Here is a 22,349-nt window from a genome sequence, read left to right on the forward strand (position 1 = left end):
TGAGGTACATATTTTTTTAAGGTTCAGTCTTCAGGCGCGTTCAGGTGTTGTTATTCCTTCAGTCAAAGACTAAAATGATGTTTTAGCACTTACAGTATGACAGGGTTTGCTTCACTTGTCAGTCATGTAGTCAGGGTCCCTGTCACTCTTTTGTTCAGCTGTTTGATTTCAGTTTAGCACACCAGATATATCTGCAGTGCCTCCACCCCCACCGCCTTCCCTCCGCCTTTGCAATTAGTTATCATGATGCTGCTGCTGGATGCTTGTTAGATTCAAGTTTATATTAAAGTGTGTTGCTCTACAGATTGAGAGACGAGGTGTAAGGCCAAAAGCTTTTAGCATTGCGAATATCAGAAACAATGTGTCAAAAGCTGCGTTAATACATGTTGGGGTTTTTTTTGAAAAATGATAAATTGAAGCAATAGAAGATGTAAAATCACCTCCTGTGCGCTTCTTTTGCCCGGTGAGTGACAAGGTTATTTACAAGGTTCAAAGTCAATGTGGTGTCTTTGTGCTGGCGCTGCCCTGGGTAGCAGAGGCCGACAGATGGATATGTGATCAACTCAACATGAGCGATTTTACCTCTTCATCACACACGGAGAGTGTGCCTGTGCCGGCTGATGAATCACTTCATAGATGTGACAAATATATCGGCCTCATACCTCGGAGGAGAAATAATGGTCGGAAAAATGAGCTGCTGTGTTGTGTGGTGTTCCTGGGACAGACTGACTCGTTTTGTAATATTTTGTGTCTTTGGCTGCTAAGTTAACATGAAAGTACAAATATGTGTAACGTGGTGAAAACACGGCAGTGTGTAGTGGAAAAGTAAAGGTAAATGTACATCTTTTATTGAACACTTCTATCACATGCGTGGATTACTAATTCGACTTCATCTAATTAGTTGTCGTTGCAGCTTATATGCTAAAATAATGTAGAATTACTGTTGCATGTAAAACAACATGTGAATATGAGTCTGGGCTTTTCATGTTTTTCTTTGATATTCTGGCCTCTGGGCTCAAGAAACCCAATTAAAATCCCACAATAACAGTTTTAAATACTTCATGATAATGTTAAATGAAGGCTGGTCATCCAACTTTTACAAAGGTTTGAAAAGTAAACACTTTGAGGTTTTTAGAGTGTAGAGACTGGCTAAATTAGTGCGATTACAAAGCTGCACTGATGGACTGTGTTAGAATGTACTCTTTTAGAGACAAATCTTATATTTTTACATTGATTTCGCTTGTAAATGCATGAGAACATTGGTTCAATAGGTCTATGCATGCAGTGCATTTTGTACAGAAGTGCAAAGCACAAAGGAGTACAGAGTCAAGACACATTATATGCGGTGGGCTTCTGTACAAAAGGTGAATCTGCTTTTATTTTGCACATTTCTCTTAATTATTTTGCTGATCCTTTTAGTTTAATTATTATAATAGAAGAGGCCGACCCCACAGTCTGCAAAATGCACTCAAAAGCACCAATGAAAACAATTTAAATCCATCAATGTGAAACCACTTTGAACACTTTTTTTTTCGGCAGCATTAGGATAGGACCTGCTCCATTAATGATGTCACCATATTTTATAACAGTGTTGTTACAGCAGCAGTTACTTCCTTTAGCGGCGCACAATACATCCTGGTGGGGGACTTCGTAATATATCTTCCTGCTGGGCCTTTAGTCTGAATTACAGCAGGAAAAACAAAAGGTTAATCACATTGGGAAACTCCGCTTTGCCTCTGACCACCCAGCTTCTCTGCGTCTCTCCCTCAGTGTTTCAATTCAAGCTGCTTTATTGGAATAAATGTTGGATGAACAGGGTAAAAAAAGCTCTTTCCAAAGCACCCTAAAAAGGACTACATATGTCTTTTGCTTCTTTTTCTGCTCATATTCTTGCCTTTGTTTTTACCTCTTAGTTCCTGTCCCCTTGAATTTACATCTATCATGGCAAAGTGCATCACAGTCACCATATATTGAATCAAAATGTAAATGTATTATAAACCAGGCAGCTGGAAATGTGTTTGCTCTTCTGAGAATCACGTATCAGAGTATCCTGATTCTCCTTTCTTCATTTCCTTGCGTGCTTAAATGCCAGTGGGCGCATTACATTGAGATTCAAGAGGTTATCTCGCTGTGGTGATGGGGATTGCAGCAGCCTAAAGGATCGCCACAGGTTGAAGCATTTTTTTTTCTCTCAAGTGCATGTATGGCTGAGCTTTAATGAGCAAAACTTCTTATCTGCGGGTGTCTGAAAAACAACACCTAACCGCCAAGGGAAATAGATTCAGAAGATGCCTTTTGTAAAGCTGCTAAATGTGTGTATGTGTGTCTTTCACAGGGTGGTGGGCCCGGCTGTGACCTTCAAAGTGAGTCCCAACGCTCAGAACGTCAGCACCGCAGATGTGGCCAACGTGGCTGGTAGGTTCTCCTTGGCTGAGTAATGTTGTCTTTATACTGACAGAGGGAAAGACAACCCATTATCATTGGCTTGCTGCTGCACCTGAGGCCCCAGATGAACATTTTTCAAAACTTATGACTCCTCCAAGAATTCTTTTTTTTTTCCTACTGAGTATTCTGCCACATCCACGCAGGCACTTTGTGGCAAGTTATTCAATTCCTTTGTGTTCACTTTGGCTAAGTATTTGGTACTGGCCCATTTTGAAAGAAAGCCAGCTGGGTTTTCTGTTTTGTTACAAATCTTCAAGCAGCCATGTTTGCCTCCATCATGGAAATCCATCCGAAGAGTTGGATATGTGCCTAAATAAACAAGCTAGAAAAAAACAAAACAGGGACACCAGATATTTGTTGTGTTTGGAGAATGAGTTATTTCATTAATGCCACACAAAGAAAAAACATCAGAAGTTTTCTCACAAGGAAGAATCAGCTTTTGGACAACTTTAAAGCCAACCAACCAGCATGATTAACATGGTTATACTAAATGTTGCTGTAATAAAGCATCAAAGGGCTTCAGCATGTTGCTGTTTTTGGATAAAAAGCTTAAAATACCAACTGTACACTACTTGTTTAATGCCAGGTTGTTCTAAGAACCCAGGGCTAGTGACTTATGCATGATTTATAACTTGGTAGCAGGCTATGGAGTAGCCATGGCGATACATGCAGTCTGCCATACAAAACTATCAACCCGTCAGATGATAGCTGATGGTTTCCCTGTTTGCATAATTAAATGTTAAATGGGACATAATAAGATGGACAATTAGTATCCTATAAATAACTAAAAGGTACAACTGCAGTAGAGTTAATGAGTCAGTACATAGCAGGAGATCAGCCAGTACAATTTTTTTTTCTTGCCTTCAGATTCTGAAGATGCATAAGCAGATTTCTGTGTAAAGCTTAAACTTCCTTTGACTTGCTCGTTAATGTGCCACTTGTTTGCAGTTTCTAGCTGTTCATAACAGGTATGTTTCTCCACAAACTTTTTTTTTTCAAGAACTACATCTCATTAAAGAAGTAAAAATACAATAGGGAGCCTAATTTTGCCCCTACTTGCCTCTGCTAAAATTACCATCTGCTGCCTTTGTACCTTTCTCTCTCACATTTAGCTTTCCCTGAACATGCTCACACACATTAGACTGATTGCAAGTAAGTTGGAGGAATAATGCATGAGTCACCTCCTCCAAAATGTTCAAAATGACACATTTACAACCATACATCACATTTTACTTTTTGGAACTCACACCGAGAGAGATTATTTACTTTTAGTTAAAGAGTCAACATCATAAGAATTAGGAACATTTCAAGTAAGAACACTGGTATAAAGTGAATTTTTCCGTGTGGAAGAGGGACTCGGGTAGCAAAACAAAGGTTCTACAGGATCTCTGTATAAAAAAACGGCAATCACAGCTCACGATAAAAAAAAAAAGACATTTACCTTCGTGAAGCATTTATTAATCGATGCTGAAGGAACCAGTGTTTTATTTTTAATCGAAAAATGTAAAAATTGCCACAAACTCTTCACATGCACTAAACGGAGGTGGCACATAATGGGTTCAAATGAGTAATGGGTTAGATGCCGTCACCGCTTAAAGGTAAAAGCTTCTCCTCCGAGGTCTTTGTCGCCAGTATAAGGAGTACCATCTCGGGTGGGGGTGACAACACCATCACATATTTTACACAACAATCACAGTTGCTGCCTATGGAAAATGGTGCTGTTTTGTCTTTTTACCCCTGTGTTTCAGCTCAGGTAAGTCTGCCCCAAAATGTTCTTGCCTGACCTTCATCAGCTAGTTTCAGTGTCTAAGCTGAACGAAATGGTTCAGGTGTTTGAATAATTCTAATAATCACTGAAATATTGACAAGATTGCCTCAGTGGTCCAACAGGAGACTCATATCCCAGTCTCCAGAGTGCAACTCTTTGTTTTTAGCAGCTCCACCCCCGCCACTGCTAATTTTATTGGTCTTTTGTGCCGCTACCTCGTATGAACCAGCCAATTTGTGTGTCCAAGACAACAAACGCCCTAATTGAATCTTGTTTCTGTGGTGGCTGCACATAATGTGAACACATTACAAATCATTTCTATGCATTCTAAAGTTGAGAGGTCATAGTCACCTGACTTTTTTCCCTGTGAAACCAGGCTGGTTTGTTGGATAGCATTGATGGATTGAATATGGAAGCTTGATGTGGAGTCTGATCTTTGCCTAATTTGCACAGTTTAACACAGAACTCTGTTTAGAAAAATGGTAATAAATGCAAAATCATCAGTTGTAACTATTGCTAATATCATAATAGGTGTAATTTCTGTTGATTGTGGAGAAGATTAAAACAAGCAGAAATCAGGTGTGTAAATGTTTTCACAAGGGCGGCGTTGTGAGTGCAAAGTCGCTCATTATCAGCAGAAATTTGTTGTCTACCACCTTCTGCTTTCCAAAGCACACAAAGGAAGTTCCACCTGATTTTGTTTCAAGATCCTGTGACTCAAAACGACTCGGTTCAAGCTGTTCTGTCACATGGAGAGGAACTCTCTATCACAGTGCAATTCAGGGGTAGAGACATTGTGAAGGTGTGTGAGAGTGTGCGTGTGTGTGTTCAGCAGACTACAGTGTGTGACTCACAGTAATGAGGCGAAGGTGTTGATGAAGTGGGGAATAAAGAAAGAAGGAATGTTTGCCATTAGCTAAGCTGTCAGTCCAGAGGGAGAGGGAGAGAGGGGACATTCCTGATACTCCTTGGGTCCAGTTCACACACATGCAAATATCACCCACAGTAGGAAATCGGACCAAAGTAAGTTAAAGTAACCTAAATGAGGATTTTATTTTTAGTTCTTATCCTGCTTGATAATTGCAAACCCACCTCCTTGCATGGGCACATGCTTTTACGTTTCTTTTTACCCCAACCATACACAGACGCACACGCTGATTATGCAACGGCTTCTCTCCTGTTTTTAAGTGCTATTGTTGGCGTTCTCATTTCCCGCCCGCCGCGCCCGGTGGCTCTGCGGGGTCACGGATGAGACTCGATTGTTATTAATGCAAACATTTGACAGAACGTGCTTGAAATGAAATACGGCGTCCTCTCAGCTAAAGTGCAATAGTGTGGGCGGGCCATCTTTAAAGTGTCGTTTGTCATATTCAACTAGAATATCAATCCATCCCAAAGCGTACATTATCCCCTCTAGCCGTGGCTTATAGTGCTTTTCTGAAACATTAAGCTTTACACGGCCATTGTAATGACGTCGTTTTATCATCGTTTATAGTCACACAGCAGCAGAGGGGAGAGAGTGGACTTCCATCTCCTCTGTCACAAATTCTTGTGTTTAGGTTGAAGGCTTATGGCAGCTGTGTTTAAAATCGTTCCGTTTTATTTGATCAAATCTGTGCGAAGACCTCATTTGTTTGCCAGAAAGATGTTTAAAGCACAAAAATTATGGTGAAAGGAGGATTCACATCGTTTAATGTGGGCTGTAGAGTGCATGTGCTCCTCTGGGTAATTTGAATATCCACAATTGAATCGTGAGAACGCTGAAAACGGATGGAGGAGATATTCAAAGGTTTGAAAAATCGAATCAAACGTGAGAATATCAAATAAAAATCAACCACATCAACTCAAACCTGATAAGCTAATCACACTAACTTCATTCATTATTTTAGATTTTAACATTTAAAATCTCATTTTTTATGATTACATTTTAAAAAATATATTTTTTTCAAGCATAGGCAGCTACATAACTACATAAATTAAACATTTTGCATGAGGAAAAAAAAATCATTTATTCCTTTTAGAGTTGCAATTTTCCATTCTCATTTCCACTTCATTAATAAAACCACTCAGGTATAGCCAGGTGTGTAAATCCACTTCTTTTAAGTTTTACTGTCTGTTCTATTATTCATTTACAGAAGAAAACAGCATAAATATGAAGATGGTATAAGAATAAGGTGTGTTATTGGGGTTGTAAGAGTTTATATTTACAAAAAGAACACTGCACCAAAATTCTGCAATTTTCTTTTAAGCATTATCGTAATATGGTTGCTGTTTTGTGACTGATGCATTAGCCTCTGTAAGTAGATGGATATGTCGACATGTCCATCGGGACTTTTGGTTGCCGTATGAGTCTGCCTATTAACCGCTCACACTTGAGCAGCATTTATTCTGCACGCAGGTAAAGAATCCACTCACAGAACATTTACTAACACCCACTGGACATTTCCCTAACGTTTAATGAGTTACCTTCTAATTTTGTTTGTGACAAGTGACAAAATTTGGCTACTATGGTTGTTGGAAATCCCCCAAAATTAGCTTTTGCCCCAGTGGCCAAATCATCAGATTATACTACATGGTTCCCCTGACACATAAATACACATAAATAAAAGAGATGATATTAGTAGGTGTTACAAGTGACTATATAAGCCTGTAAAATGAAAAAAAAAAAAAAAATTGTAAAATATTTTGAATCTCAAGTAGATGTAATTGGAAAAAAAACATACTTAACTTAAATTGTATTATGTAAAAATCTTTTAAAGCTAATCTCTTGGATCCTGTTTTTCTTACACTGGATTGGTTCTGACCTCGGCCCCTGGGTGCCAAAAGGTCCGATTAGTGCAGTCAGGCTATCCAGACCTGTTGTTGCATTTTAAGAAGCCACGTTACCACTTCTGTCATGGGCGCCCATCCATTGTGAAAGACTCCGAGGCCACCGGAGGCCATTGTCAAACGTGGGGGTGGATGTCAAGATGGTGGGCAGCGAGGTGGTGACCCTCATTGTCCGGCCGAGGGTGGGCGGGAGGACCCAGGGGCTACTTGCAGCGGTGCGTCACGGTCGTGAGAACGGGACCCTGTGAATAGGCCGGGGGTCAGGGTCAGGACAGCGGGCAGCTCAATTAGCACTTAAAGCAGAAGGAGAGCAGCTGAGATAGCCTGATCCTTCACCGTCTGTTCGCTTGACTTCTACTCTCTTTTTTTATTCTGCCAGCAGTTGTTTTTGCCTACATGCTAATAATGCCTGTTGGTGTGAAGATAGTTACTCACACATGCCGAAAAGCTTTGCAGTCTCAGTGATTGTTCACTGTTAGGACAGCTTCTGTTGATAGTGGTCAGGTTTAGACTCTTCTGCCATCACTTTCCCCCCCCCCCTTTTTTTTTTGAGTGAAAGGAAGCCTGCTTTGTTAGCTGCAGACAATAGGTGGCTGCTCAGTGTTTTGCTTTTATCTCAGAAGGATGGTTTGTGTGTTGACATGTAAATTTCCTGACGGAGGTCACTATGAGTTAAAATGGGAGAAAATATTGATCATTATGTGAAATAATTATTTCTTGTAAAGCACATTTTTCCCATATATAACATATAACTGAAATTTATTACACGAGTATGTTAAATAGAGAACCTTGCTTAAAGTTTGGGCCAATTACTTAAAACTTTTTAAAATTAGTTTTGTTTTACATTCTTTTTACATTCAGTTTAATTTAGTTTTAGTTGCTGAACAGCTTAGTTTCACTAGGAAACACAACATTAACCCTTCACAGCCTGACCAATGCATTCAAATGTGATGGCAAAAATGTTTTCATTTGCAAACATGCTCAATAATCTTTTCTTCAGATGTCAGATGTCCTCTAGCTAGAAAGTAAAAGCTTGTTGTTTTATTTTAGAGTGTGCAATGCATGTCTACCAAAGCTGCATCAAAAGTGATCTGATATTTCCTGATTCTGCTCTGAATCATTGTTTCGAGACTTATTTCGTTCTGATGAACTCACATCAGAAGTGCCAGCGTGGACACTTTGTACTCCACCATAAATGCTCCTCAAGTGCTGGGCAACAGCGTGCAGCTCTTTCAGTCGGCGTACTCTGTAGCAGGCATGGCGACCCATTTCACCGAAGCGGATATTTAAACTGCTTTGATATTTGGTCATAATGCAGGACCTTGGAACATTTGCCTGCTTCTCCCAGCCTTTTCAAACAGTATTAATTGCAGCACACGAGAACCAAATTAAAGTCAGACGCAGATGTTAAGGGTATTTTCTATACATCAAGCCTTAATCACATTAACAGTACAGCAAATTTAATATTTTATCAAATTAAATCGACGGTGTGTCGGCATGATAATAAAGTGGCTATTTAGTAAGCGGAAATTGTTCTGGCCGCTGTAGAGGAGGAAGCAGCTTCACCCTTATCCCGACAGCTGATATCTTTCTGTCACAGAGCTTCAAAACAGATCCTGACGACTGGGTGGAGGAAGGGTTTATGTTACTTTCACAAAGGCGTTGTTTGCGTCGGAGCTTTCCTTCGCTCGACTTTTTGTCTCCTGGTTTTCTTCCGTCTGACTGGATTAGCATAGATCTCGTTCGCTGACAGGACTGACCTTCACTGCAGCTAAACACTTGTCAAAATGCCAAATGTAATTACTGAGCTCTTTAGGTCAAAGTAATGTGTTTCATCTACCTCACTTTGCCTTGTTATTGATGTGCAAGCCCTCAGACCTCAGACTGCAGTCGAGTACTCCCTTTTCCCTCTTGTAGCACCAGTTCCATGCAAGTGTTTGTGTGTCATAACATAGTGAGGAAATGTATCTGTAATTATGCCTAAGTAATGTGGTCAAATTGTGCGTTGCTGTACTGCTAGATGTCTTTCTGTGACTTTGTCAGCTTATACGCTCCCAGATCCTGTGATTATGGACAATTTAAAGTTATCTCTTAGAGCTGCAGAGTGCTTCTCCAACACTGCCTTTCAAAGGTCGTCATCATCATCACCATCACCATTACCATTCCTCCGCAAATTGCATGCCTGGAAATTGTCAACTCTGTTGTGCTGCCTTCGCATCAACTGTCTCTCAAGGTAGACTACTTGTCTTGTATTTAAATTGATTGTTAAAAAGACGTGGCTTCAATGTTTTCTTTTTTCTTTGTCGATTCGAACCACCTTATGTGGATTTTGTGTAAATCAATAAATTGCAGTCCTGATTATAATATTGTGGTAAATCAATCTGTTCTCACTGCTCTGATATGACCTGCTTGTTTCTGACATGATGCATGATTGCAGAGAGGAAGTGTTACGGTCAAAATTGACATATGCATTGTCATTGTTAACAGTAGTGACTGATTTTATGTCATCGCCATCACAGTGTGGAACTTCTTTAATTGTTCCCATTGATTGGCAACGTGATTGCATTGAAAACAGCTTGGGCACTGGGATCTGTCCAGCAGTCTCTCTGTGCCCTGCAGAAGTAGGCAAATCTATTTCCGTTAACCTCATTGCAGTTCACCTGCTAATCAGTTTTCATCACAAGCCGAAGGCTAATCGATTGTGGAAGTTTCTCTCACCTGTTGGCAAAGAGGGGAGGGGAGGGGGGGATCAAAAAAGGGAAAATGTGAGGTGTGTGCTGGTGTTTAGTGATGCAATTTTCTGTGATACCGCGCCATGCATTTTGCCTCGTCGCCTGTCATCACAACAGAGCTGTAGGCGTTCTGTGAAATTGCAAGATGCCTCATCCGAGCTTTAAAAAAGCTTGCACACTCCCCTGCCGTTCCAGAGTCACCTGTGGTTATTTTGGTTCGACTTCAGAGGGAGCAGAGAGCTGTACACTGTCCTCTGGAGCTTTGCAATCATCTGTGAGTCCTACCGTCGAGCAGAGAGGAGGGGAGGGAGGACACAGGTGTTTTGCCGAGCTCTAGTTTGCACAGTGGTGCAACGTGATCCCCGAGCCAACCGTGCAGCCACCCTGCCAGCTACTCAGCCAAGCAGCCGGCCTGATTTCCCCAGTGCTGGCACTGGCCTGCTGGCACCTCCAACCCTTCTCTCCTACTCCCGCAGCTGGCAGGATCTCTGCGAGTTGGCCTCGGCTCCTGACGTTGACTGCGGGGTTGGCAGACCTCTCCCAGATGGCCACCTTGTAGTGAAGCTGGCTTCGTGCTTGCATCACTTTTACATCATCCCTTCAGCTACAGAGCTGTGGTGGAAGGAGAGGGCTTCTGTTGGCTGTGCTGAGGCATTTTTGTACGTGATATGTGGGAGTGTTAAACTCTGCTGCAGCTCTCACACTTTCGAACGATAATTTGTTATTTATGCCATTCGTGTCCCTGCTTTTCAGGAAACCAGTGACAGGTCTGAGACCCGAAACAGATGCAGATATAGAGTCCACCTACACACACATCAAATATACACCTTTTTTTCAGAGGTGAAAAGGCTATTACAGCCCTTATCTTTTACATCCAAAATGACAGGACAGTATCAGCGTGCTTCTTGGGTTCATATTTTATTTATTACCTAATTTAAATGCTACTGCAAAGCCTGTAATTTATAGCCCAGTAACTCTGTAATCCCAGTTGAGCGGAAGAACAAGGGTGAACCTTTCCAAAAACTTGTTAGCACTAGGATTGAATAATTTAATATACATTTTTTAAAACCTGAATGGATGGGAGTAAAATCATCTGATAGAATTTTCTTAATATCCTCAGATTTAATGACTGTGTCTGTCTGATGACTGATCCTAATTATCACCTCTTCATCCTACTGGTTTTTTTTGTCTTAGTTTAAAGTTCCTTTCTGCCATAATGTACAACGTAGCGTACCTGCAATTTTGCAAAATTACAGGTTTTTGAAATGTTAGAGTGAAGAGTGGAATTTTCTCTTAGTGTCGACAGCGACAGTCGCTTTTGTTCTAAGTTCTTATCGCTTTTTTCCCCAACATTTTTATGCTAATATGCTAATAGCTGACATATCCTTACCAGTGATTCAAACTGTGAAAAAAATGAAATGTTAAAATGATTTCATTTGCATCTGTGGAAGATGCAGGCATACAGCATATATTATTTTTGCTATTGTACTGCTATTGTGGTTCTAATACTCAAGCTTATTGAGCATTCCTCCTGTATGTAGTCAAAACTACTTTCCAGTGCTATATTTACAAGAGGTCACAACAGCATGTTCTGCATGTTCGACAGAGCTTTTACATAGATCCTCTTCTGAACACAACTCAAAATGGCTTTTTGTCTCCTCTTGGGATTGAACCAGTGATCTTTTATTCGTTAGGCGAAAGTTGCCGATCCTTGAGTCGTTGCAGGCACACTGGACGTGTCATCCCAACTGAAGTCAGAGGACAGTAGCTTGAATGTTCTGCCCCAGAGGTAAACATGATAGGGACATTCTGGGAAACACAAAGCAAGAAGACATTTTTATTCTTATTATAATGTGTAACAACAGCTGTACAGAGGTCATATGTAGAAAACACACAGTAAATTGGAAATTATGAAAATATTCAAATCAACTTGGTTTGACATGCTGTAGGAAACTGAACATGAATGGAATAATCAGTCAAACACAACATTTGTATGCCATTTTACTGACCACATAATTAATCTTTCCAAATCTTCTCATTATTCCAAGATTTCCTTTTTTCCCAGACTGCATTTTACCTATTTTCCTTAAAGTAAACTATGCTGTCTAAAAATTCTGTGGCAGTAAACACTGCTATCAGCAGGGGGTCAGTCATTTTTCGTTGCACTCTAACTGCAGCTCAGACTTTTAGGACCTTTCTGTCCTCTGCTGCAGTTATTATGGACTCCTTACTGAAGCTCTCTCTCTCTCAGCGGCCCAAGGAGGCCGCCTGGACCAAGCAACTCATTTTTAGCCATCTTCAAGATGCCTGATGAGATGTAGAGGCAGACGGTTGGATTGATTGGCCCCTCTTGAGTGCACAGGCCTTGATTACAACTGCACTCAAGTACCCGAACTCCCACCCCCCACCCCTTAGTTTCTCTCTCAGTCTTGTTCTTTTTAGTCTGCCTCTCTTCTGTCTCCTTTTTTCCCATAATTTCTTTCACCTACAAAGGGAGAGGGTGGATAAGGAGAAACTAGTTGTAGAGTAGAGAATAAAAAAAGTCAAATTACTAACAAAGATTTGGCTCTGCAGGGTTCTGTCTGCACTGGAAAGTAGAACGAGGATGGATATGCCTGTTAAGGACTGGTTAGAGATGAATTTGGAATCACAATCAGTGCTTTGAAGAGAGAGATTTGGATCAATATTTTAAGAGCTAAGCAGGGAAAGTGCTGATAGTTAGCAAAATGTGTCAGTGGTTCACTTTAGTTTGCACATCTTTTCCACGCTGTAAATTAAAATAATTTTACTTTTGTACATATCCTGATGCTCTGTTAATATAAAAACATTAGAAATATTTAATCTCTGCAGCTCTACCCTGTGAGCTGCTGGGAGAAAGTCACTGGAATTAAAAAAAAAAAAAAAAATCTTTCAAAAGGTCAATCGACCCAAATACCGACTACAGATTGCCTTTAAATAAATAAATCTTAAGATTGTATTTTTAAATATTGAATCATTTTTAGCTATCATTTTTTTTTCTTATTTTGTATCAAAGCCTTATTTAGCTAGACATACTTTTGCTCTGGGAGCTCTGTGGTGGTCCTTTTGAACTGGAGCTTAAAATAATAGGTGCTAATGCAGAATGACATACTGTACATCAACACCTTAACGCAGTTTGTTTTAAGATAAAGACCCTACAGTATTTGACAGAAAACCTTAACAATCAGATCTCCTATGAGCAACGACTTGGTGTCAGTGGGAAGGAAAAACTCCCTTTTATCAGGAAGAATCCTCACACAGAAGCAGGCACAGGGAGGGGCAGCCATCTGCTGCATCCGGTTGGGGATAGGAATGCAGTCGTAGAACCCTGGATCCTCTGCATGGAAATTTACCTTCTCTAGTAGAGGTGAGCAAGTCAGGGCCTCTGCTGTGTCATTGGAGTTTACTTCTTTTCCAATTTCAAACCTGACACAAGTTTTCAGGTTTAAAAAAGATGTTTTGGCTTTAGTGAGATTTTGGGCGACTGCTTTGGTGTAAATGGGACTGAACCAATGCTCTGAGGCTGGGTGTTCATCATGTGAAGGTATATGAAGATGACCTGAAGTCTATCCAGATAGGATTCTCGCAGGTTTTAAGATGTACATGGAAAACTTCATGAAGAGAGAAAATCAGCACCAAACAGAAACCCCGAGGGATATGTATGAGGCTGACTTGATCCCCACCTGAAACAGGAATGCAGTGTCCTTGTTTCTGATTGACTGTTGTTGTCTACACACTTCTCTTTATTTTACTTCATCCCTCTGGGACTAAGCTCATACCGTGTAATGCTCAGTGTCCTATTTATCCCATAGAAGGAAAGTTTTCTCATGAGATGTTTTTCACTGTTTAAAGAAAAATAGACTGTCTTCATATTTTCATTTTATTAAGAATATACAATACAACAAATCCTATCGAACAGACCAACAATAACAATGCAGTGATTGTCTTCAGAAGATAGTATTGTGTGAATATGCAGCATCTAATATTACTTTTACCATGTTTGTTGTTATCCATAAACTATGAGAAACACAACAATGTTCTTTCTTTGTCATGGATGCACTGAGTGAAATATTGATATTTTTAGGTTTTTTGGAAGGTCCAATAGGAAAATACTCACTGGTACATCAAATCTGTATTAATCCACTGCTTTACATAAACATATCCATATGCATGCTTGCAGTAATGGTCACTGATTTGTTACAGTACTGTGCAAAAGTCTTAAGCTTTTTGAGGTTGTCTTGAGCAATCGCCCTCCGGGCTTTCTGGAAACCTTTTGGAGTTTTGTTTGGACATTGGCAGCTTTTTCATATTTTCAGTCCAGTTCTCATACGTACCTGACCACTTTCAGAGGAATGGGCCTTTTTGCTGCTTCTTAGCTAAGCCATTAAATTCAAACCTGTGAACCTTTCAAACATAAAAATTTCACCTAACTTGAGTGATAAACTGGTGTTGTAGAGACACTTTTTTACAAGCTGCCTGTGACAGAAACAAATAATTTGTGCCAATTTCTTTAGCGGACACATGCCAAAGATAACACAGATTAACAGACTTTTTTTTTTTTTTCATACAAGCAGGGTTAAAAATGTAGTGTTGTGCTGTTATTTGAAAATGTGGCATGTCTCGGGTTGGTCTGTCTGCTTAGAAAATCTGAGGAAACTAACAAGTGGAGGACAAAAGAAGAAGTTGTAGACTTAAAACAGTATCTTCAACAGGTGAAGGGTACCTAAAAGTGATGTCCTTAAGAAACAGCAAAAAAAATCCATCTAAGACGTGACACTGGACCTGAGAGATGCGTCTGGCCCTTCAGTTGATCTGTTTACTGAAGCCCCATCAGAAATGGTCTCAAGCTCTCTGTATATGAAATAAATGTAACTATTTAATGTTTAAATAATTGTGTTAGTAGTTCTTTTGTTCTTATTATTTGTTCTCACTTGTTGTAGATTATGTATTATCTAAATTCATGCTAGTTTTAGGCAACTTCTAAAGAACAAAGCTTGGCTTTAATATTGTCCTTAAATATAAAAAGATTTGTAATCACTCTTAGAACACAATTTTATATATTTAAAATATCAACATCCTAAGTTTTCCTTAGTACCAGCAGACTCCAATAGTTGTTCATTAAAAAATAAAACACCAGGTCAGTGTACCACACTGGCAGTCCTGAACTTGTACCAGTCCTCATGGGTTTCTCTGGCTCACTTTTAGCATTAATGGGCTCTGGGCTGGTGACAGCTATTGCTGGAGGCGTTTTGCTCTCAGGTTCTCTGCACAGGCTTCACATTTTTGTGAACACAATTTCTCTTAAACACCTTAAAGTAATTTCTTGAAATGATGTTCCCGTTGACTTGAGGTAAATTTGGTGCAGACTGGTCACTGTTACTAGGGTGTATTTATGATTATTAACATTGACTCTTTTTGTCTTAAATTCTATATTCTTCAAAGTAGCCATACTTATGTTTTCGCTCAATGAGCTTCATGAGGTAGTCACCTGAAATGGTTTTCACTTCACAGATGGGCCTTGTCAGGGTTCATTTGTGGAATTTCTTGCCTTGTTAATGAGGTTGGGACCATCAGTTGTGTTGGGCAGAAGTCAGGCTCGTACACAGCTGACAGCCCCATTTGACATCTGTTAGAATTCATATTATGGCAAGAACCAATCAGCTAAGTAAAGAGAAACGACCGTCCATCATTACTTTACGAACTGAAGGTCACTCAGTCTGAAAGATTTTAAAACTCTGAATGTGTCTCCAAGTGCAGTCACAAAAACCATCAAACGCTGCAAAGAAACTAGCTCACATGAGGACCGCCCCACGAAAGAAAGACCAAGAGTCACCTCTGCTGCTGAGGATAAATTCATCCGAGTCACCACACAGAGATCCAGTAGCAGACACTCCTGTACATCAACTGTTCAGAAGAGACTGTGGAAATCAGGCCTTTATGGTCAAAGAAACCACTACTGAGGAGAAGCAACAAGCAGAAGAGATTTGTTTGGGCCAAGAAACCCAAGAAATGGATTGAATATGTATTTTTTTCTTGTCTTGACCAGTGAAAATCTCTGCTTTGGTCTGATAAGTCCAAATTTCAGATCCTTGGTTCCACCTGCCATGTCTTCACAGAAAAGGTGAATGGATGGTCTCTACTTGTATGGAGAAGGAGGTGTGAAGGTGTGGGGGTGCTTTGGTGGCGACACTGTTGGGGATCTATTCAAAAATGAAGACACACTGAACCAGCATGGCTACCACAGCATCCTTCAGTGGCATGCCATCCCATCCGATTTGCATTTAGTTGGATCATCATTTATTTTTCAACAGGACAATGACCTCAAACACACCTCCATACTGTGTAACAGCTATTTGACCAAGAAGGAGAGTGATGGAGTGCTGCGCCAGATGGCCTGGCCATCACAGTCACCTGACCTAAACCCAACCGAAATGGTTTAGGATGAGATGGACCGCAGAGTGAAGGCAAAGGGGCCAGCAAGTGCTCAGCATCTCTGGGAACTCCTTCAAGACTGTTAGGAAACCATTTCAGGTGACGACCTCACGAAGCTTATCGAGACAATGAGCAAAGCAGTAATCACAGAAAAGTGTGGAAGAGTCAAAAATGGAAAACATGTTTTATTTCATTCAGTATCTGTTCATTCACAGTGTTGATGCCCTCAGTGCGAATCTACAATGTAAAGAAAAACCATTAAATGAGAGGGTGTGTCCAAACTTGATGGGCAGTGCAGGTCAGCATATATAAAAATTGTGCTGATTGTTGAGATCTGTCCTTCGAGAGTAAAAATGGCATAAACATGGAAACACACTGATGTAAATTGCAACTTGCCTGGCCGGGCGAGGCATTCCACCACGAGGCAGTACGAGTTAAGCCACTGCTGCGTTTTTCTGTGTGTATCGGGGAACATGTATTGACCCACAGTGGGTCAACTCTGAAACCGCTGTGCAGTAACTCTACATACACGCTCCTCTTCTGCTATATGGATATTTTTATAGAAAGAGGAAAACAACAAAAAATAGATTTTCAGTCACCTTCATATTCACCTCACTGAAGTGAACAAAACATTTCGACAGTAACAAAAGAGCAGATTTAATAGGATTAAAATCTTCAGTAATGTCTGTAAATATTAAAATCTCTGGACGTCCTCAGATAACATTAGTCCTCTATAAGCAGGATTTGATTTATTTGAGTTATCAATTTATTCCTGCTGCAGTTTGAGACAGATAAATTCTCGTAATTTAATAATAAATTAAAGCAAAAAATGTAAATAAATTGGAATCTATTTGAATTTAGTCTGCATCTGATTGTGCAGACTTTATATGTGAATTTCAGGTCACAGATTAAAAAGAAGTTATTTCATGATAGGGGAGTATACTGTGTATTTTTATAATTTCTTATCTCTCTTATTAAAGAGTGTGCACCCCCAAGTTGAAGTGTCCCTTCCTGTTGCTGGCAGTGTCTCTCCGCGCGTCGTGTTTCATGTAGAGGAGAAATGAGAGACAAAGGCAGTTGAGAGCTTCAAAGACTGCGGGTGACATTTAGTGCTCAGTATCTTCAAAGACCAGGCCCTCTTTTGTAGTTTTTCTTTTTGTGTATAATTAATGTGGCCCTTCCTGTGGATTTTTCCTTTCTATTTTCTTTCTTTTACCTCCTTTTCGGAGCTGGATTAGAACAGCAGATTAAGGAAGTGCACCTTAATTTTCAATTTGCATTCGAGGGGACTTCAAACTGCAGCTGCTGACAAGATTTTTCTAGCTGAGCGTGTGCCGTGGAGACGTTAGAGAGTGTTGGGGTGTGTGGTCATATGATCAAAGACTAGTTTCTGCAGAGAACAGAGAACTTCCATCCGGAGTGACTTTAGGCATTTCATTGATAAGATCGATAAGAGTGTCAGTCTATTGAGACAAAGGGGATCTTAGGCTTTCATGTTTTTAACATCCAGGTAAAAACTACTATTTGGTATTTTATTTGTGAGAAGCTTTGCAAGGTTTTTAAATTATAACGTACAACAAATGACTCTTTTGTGGCTGTATACTAGGAAGAGGTATTCCATTAGTTTATCTAAGATAAACTCTAGAAGGAAAGAAATATTTCTTTAAGACTTAAGTCACTATAGCTGAATGTGGTGCACAGCATCTCTGCTCTTTAAATTATGATTTTTAAGGCTTTGGCTGTCTGTCCCCGTAATGTGCCAACAACCTTGAATTCAATAGAAATAAAACATAATAAACAAATACTTGGTACTTACCAATTTATCTTACAATAACTGTACCTATGATTCATCGCTCCACTCCAGCCATTTACAGTGCCATGTTTCATTGGTGAGCAATATAAAGTATAACAGCTGAATGAGCTGACGTGGGACTACGTCTACCTACATCTATAACATCACTCAGTGGATTTGGCCTGTAGAGGGATAAACTTAAAACATCAAAGAAAATTAAAAAATCCCGTGCACATGATTTTGTGCGAGGTTGCAACGATCCTGTCCTGTCTGGCAGCTTTTGCAATCAGAGTTATGATCTGCACTGTGGTGCTAAACACATCTTCCTTTTCCAGTTCAGCTCTACAAATTCTCTATAGGCTCCTCTTGTTTAGGGTTTATGTGTATATTTCATCATTTCTGTTCGCGTTATTTCAATTATTACATTATATATGGTATACAGGGTAACAATGTCTAAGACAGGACAAGCAAACAATAAAAGGGAGTTGGGGGGGTGGGGGATTGGGGAAGACATAATAAAAGGATAGAGTACAAATAGAAATCCACAATATATTATCAACTGCCACTCTTGTAAGAAAAACATACAACACCTGGAACACAAACATTCGAAAATGCACAGGTAAATAAATCTTGTGTGTGTGTGTGTGTGTGTGTGTGTGTGTGTGTGTGTGTGTGTGTGTGTGTGTGTGTGTGTGTGAGAGAGAGAGAGAAAGAGTATGTCGAATGTGAGTGTGGGTCTTTGTCACATATGTACTTGAAAACGAGGGTGGGAAGCCACAGTGACACCCCCCAGGAGCCAGACGCAGACAGAGATGGATCTGAGCCATCCACAGCCCCCAAGATTACTGAAGACCACAAAGTACCAAGGCCACGAGTCTTGGCAACATCTGCACGCCCATCCCAGCTGGAGAAGGATGGAGGCCCTAGATGGGGCAAAAGGGGTGGGAGTCCCAGAGGGCCAGTGGCGACGGGCAACCGACCCCACTAGAGACCAGCCACCCCGGTGTGAGCTGAGATCAGGGCTCCAGGCACCAAAGAACTGCCCGGTACCTGGGCCTCAGACCCAGGCCCAGCCGTGCACTCACTAATGACACAAAGACACACAAAGACGCACACACATTGACCCATTGTGATAATATCTTTACAGTAAGTAAAGTATTTGTAACTTAATAAATCCCACTTACACTGGACATGGCATGAATTCAGGGCTTTGTGGTCAGTTCTGTCTGCTAGCAAAAAAATTAGGAAAGCGACAGAGCTGTCAAGTCTGGCTAACCTTCGTTTAGCTTACTTAACTTTTGGCTGCTTAGTAGAAGAGTGAGCCACACCAGCTAGCTAGCTTTCTATCCTCTCCACTACTTTGCACTACAACTATTAATTCATCATAAAATCAACGACAATGCTCTCAATGTTTGCGTTGTAACCTTAACTGCTTTGCTGACGCCGTGTTAATGTGCATAGTATATCAGTCAAATTAAAAAGGGTTATGTTTGCTTGTCAGACTGACAAGAATTGTGTATAAACTGGAGAAAAAGAGAAGAAAATATAAAAAAGGGAACAAGCTCAGACAACAAATCGTGAATGAAAATGAAATAGTAATAATAATTTAATATCAAAGAAATGGCAACGCCATAAAATCAATGCAAAATAAAGCAAAAATATTGGTGCTGTCATCATTCAAACTGTTTTATGACTGTTTTAAAATCCCATAGAAGTCTCTTTTTGTTACCTTTGTAGGTTTTAATTGTGGTTATAAAAAGTTTCCCCATAAACGTTGAAGGCAAGAAAAAATACGCATTCAGCACATTCAGTTTGCTTGAAACAGTCATTCACGTTTGTCTGTACTTTTAAACTTGTAAATGCCCAAATCTGTTTCTTTATTTTAGCTTTTTCTTAAAAAAAAATCAGTCTAAATGAGTTATTTAACTTATTGAAAGTGAGCTATAGTTTTACAGTGATGTAATTCTATCTACCTTTTTGTACTACACATACTGAATGCTGGTACTTCCTGCCAAACATGAGGACATGTTTTGTGAAACAACTGAATATGTTGCATCATTTAGCACTTTAAAACTGATTCATATCCAAAGTGTAAAAATAAAAAAAAAACAAAAAAAAACTGCTGCTAGAAAACAGCAACGCTTTACTGAGCACAACAGACTGATTTGCATCTCTTAAATTACACTTGTGACAAGCAGCTTCCTGCAGTAAAGTCAACAATGTAATAGACCGGCAAAGGTCAGGGTGCTAACTTGCCTAGAAACTCGGGTTTGAAAGGGGTTGTTTGATGTTGGCAGTATTGGTGTCCAAACACTTTGTGTAATTCTACTTGTCAACACACAGGTGAGAAAATCACATTGATGCTAATAAGATTGAGGAAAGTGTTGCATTAGCACCTTGAAGTGCAAATAGCTTCTTATATTGCCTATTAGACCTAGATAACCTGGCAAGGTGGAGGGTGATGATGCTGGTTTGTTTTTTTTTTTGTTTTTTTTTAATGTGTGTGTGTGAAGAGAGGGGGTGGTGTTCAAGAAAAAGCATATTAGCTGTGTCAAAACAGTCAGGAAAAAACACAAACTCCAGAAAATATAATTAGGAATGTTTTTCTATCCCTTTTTCCGTCTGTGTTTTAATCTGCTATTGATGAAAGACGGGTTATTTGTTTCTTCAGCTGCACACTCTGTGCAATATCCTGTCGCCCTGGCAGCCTGCGAAAAGAAATATCTGCCATCCCTCCTATCCTCTCTTCTCTCTTCTCCCCCTGGGCTTTGCATTATAAAGAGATTTCATCTCGTCCACCTTTAGCCAGGTTTTGCCTTTGATATTATTTATTAGCGCCTGTATTGAACAGTTCACGGAGCTAGAACCTTGAATGGGCACCCTCATCGACTTCTCCTCACAATCAATACTTTTCCACATTACATATACATCAGCTCAGAGTGCAATATCGTTCGCTCTCAACCTGCGGCCTAATTAAAAAGATAAGCAGCTTCGTTTGAAGCTCGCCTTAATAGGCTGCTGCCTTGTTTCTAAGCATGAATATTGAATAGACTCATGACTTGTTTGAGATTCAGCTCATTTTGTGTAGACTACTCTGTCACAGTGAAGGGGTTCAATCTCTAGATACTGTCAGGACAGGATCACATGACTCGACTCTTGATGGTTCATTTTTTCTTATTATGTGTAATGCATTGCCATGTTTTACATGTAAAGAGACTAACAGAGGTTTATAACATTTTTTTTAATGTAAACGAGCTCAGAAGCATACAGTTTATCTGTGAAAGTACAGGATTTTAGATGAGTTAATGAGTTAAGTGTGTGGAACTGAAAATTTTGTTGTTAGTCAGATCCAGAAAGCTGGATTTCCTCATTTTTACCCATGTCCATCATCTTGTTCAAACGTTGTCACTTTTGGCTCAAAGAGGGAAACACCCCCCCCCAAAAGATCATGTTAAGGCTCCAAAATTATGTGAGATGTACATTTTGGGAGAAACGTAATGTCACAGTGATTATATAATGTAATTATATTTCAAAATATTGAGCCACTCAGGTTGAACAATGAGCCATATAGCACCTCAAACACTGCATTACCATTATCACATAGCTAGTTTCTCAGTCTGTAAAGTCTAAAAATCCTAGATTTACAGAATGACGGTTTCTTCCTGTTTAAAGGGAGTTTTTCCTTCCCACTGTCACCAAATGCTTCCTCACACGGGCTTGTTTTATTGCATTTTCGTGGTATTTTGTAGGGTATTTATCTGAGGCAACTGCTGTAATTTTGTCCTATGAATTGAATTCAATACAGTTAAATATACTCAGAATATAATCTGATTTTTGAAGCACGGAGGATTTACCATGTACCAATATAGATGTTTAATTTTGCTTTCCTTCATGGACAGTTAGTAAAGAGTTTATATCTGTTGGTTTTGAATGTGCATTATCTGTAAGCAAGAAACAAGATTTTTGGTAGGTACCAGATATTTGCTGGTTTGTGTTTGCAGTCTCCTTAAAGTCTGAGTTCTACTAGCTTATTGAGTTTGATTGGGTTTTTTGGCTGCAGCTAAATGGTCAACCAAGAGGAACAAAAGAGGAAGACACTGGAAAAGCTGCATTCTCAAGCTTTTTAAAAATCTCTGTGTTCGTAGTCAGACTATAAACAATGACCAGGATCACAGAACAGGTCGTCTTGACACGACAGTAACGTCATTCAACTCACAACTAATGACAGTATTTGTGAGCTTATATATCTATACTTATTGATTTTAAGTCTTATTTAGGCTGCAGTGTTTGGCCATGGATTAATAGATAAAAATATTGCTTGTCCTCCGTGTAC

At 39.8% G+C, this 22,349-nt stretch overlaps 1 protein-coding gene across 1 annotated transcript in view; it reads left to right on the top strand.

Moving 5' to 3' along the window:
* LOC102303500 (receptor-type tyrosine-protein phosphatase N2) overlaps nt 1-22,349 on the top strand; it is a 212,658-nt gene that overhangs the window by 69,721 nt on the left and 120,588 nt on the right. The window contains exon 11 of the mRNA XM_005917990.3: nt 2,336-2,415. Within this exon, the coding sequence (XP_005918052.1) occupies nt 2,336-2,415 (80 nt within the window). The remainder of the gene's footprint in view (nt 1-2,335; nt 2,416-22,349) is intronic.

Source organism: Haplochromis burtoni, unplaced genomic scaffold (genome assembly GCF_018398535.1).
Source record: "Haplochromis burtoni strain Fernald_Lab_line unplaced genomic scaffold, NCSU_Asbu1 Contig_27, whole genome shotgun sequence".
NCBI classification, from domain to species: Eukaryota; Metazoa; Chordata; class Actinopteri; order Cichliformes; family Cichlidae; genus Haplochromis; species Haplochromis burtoni.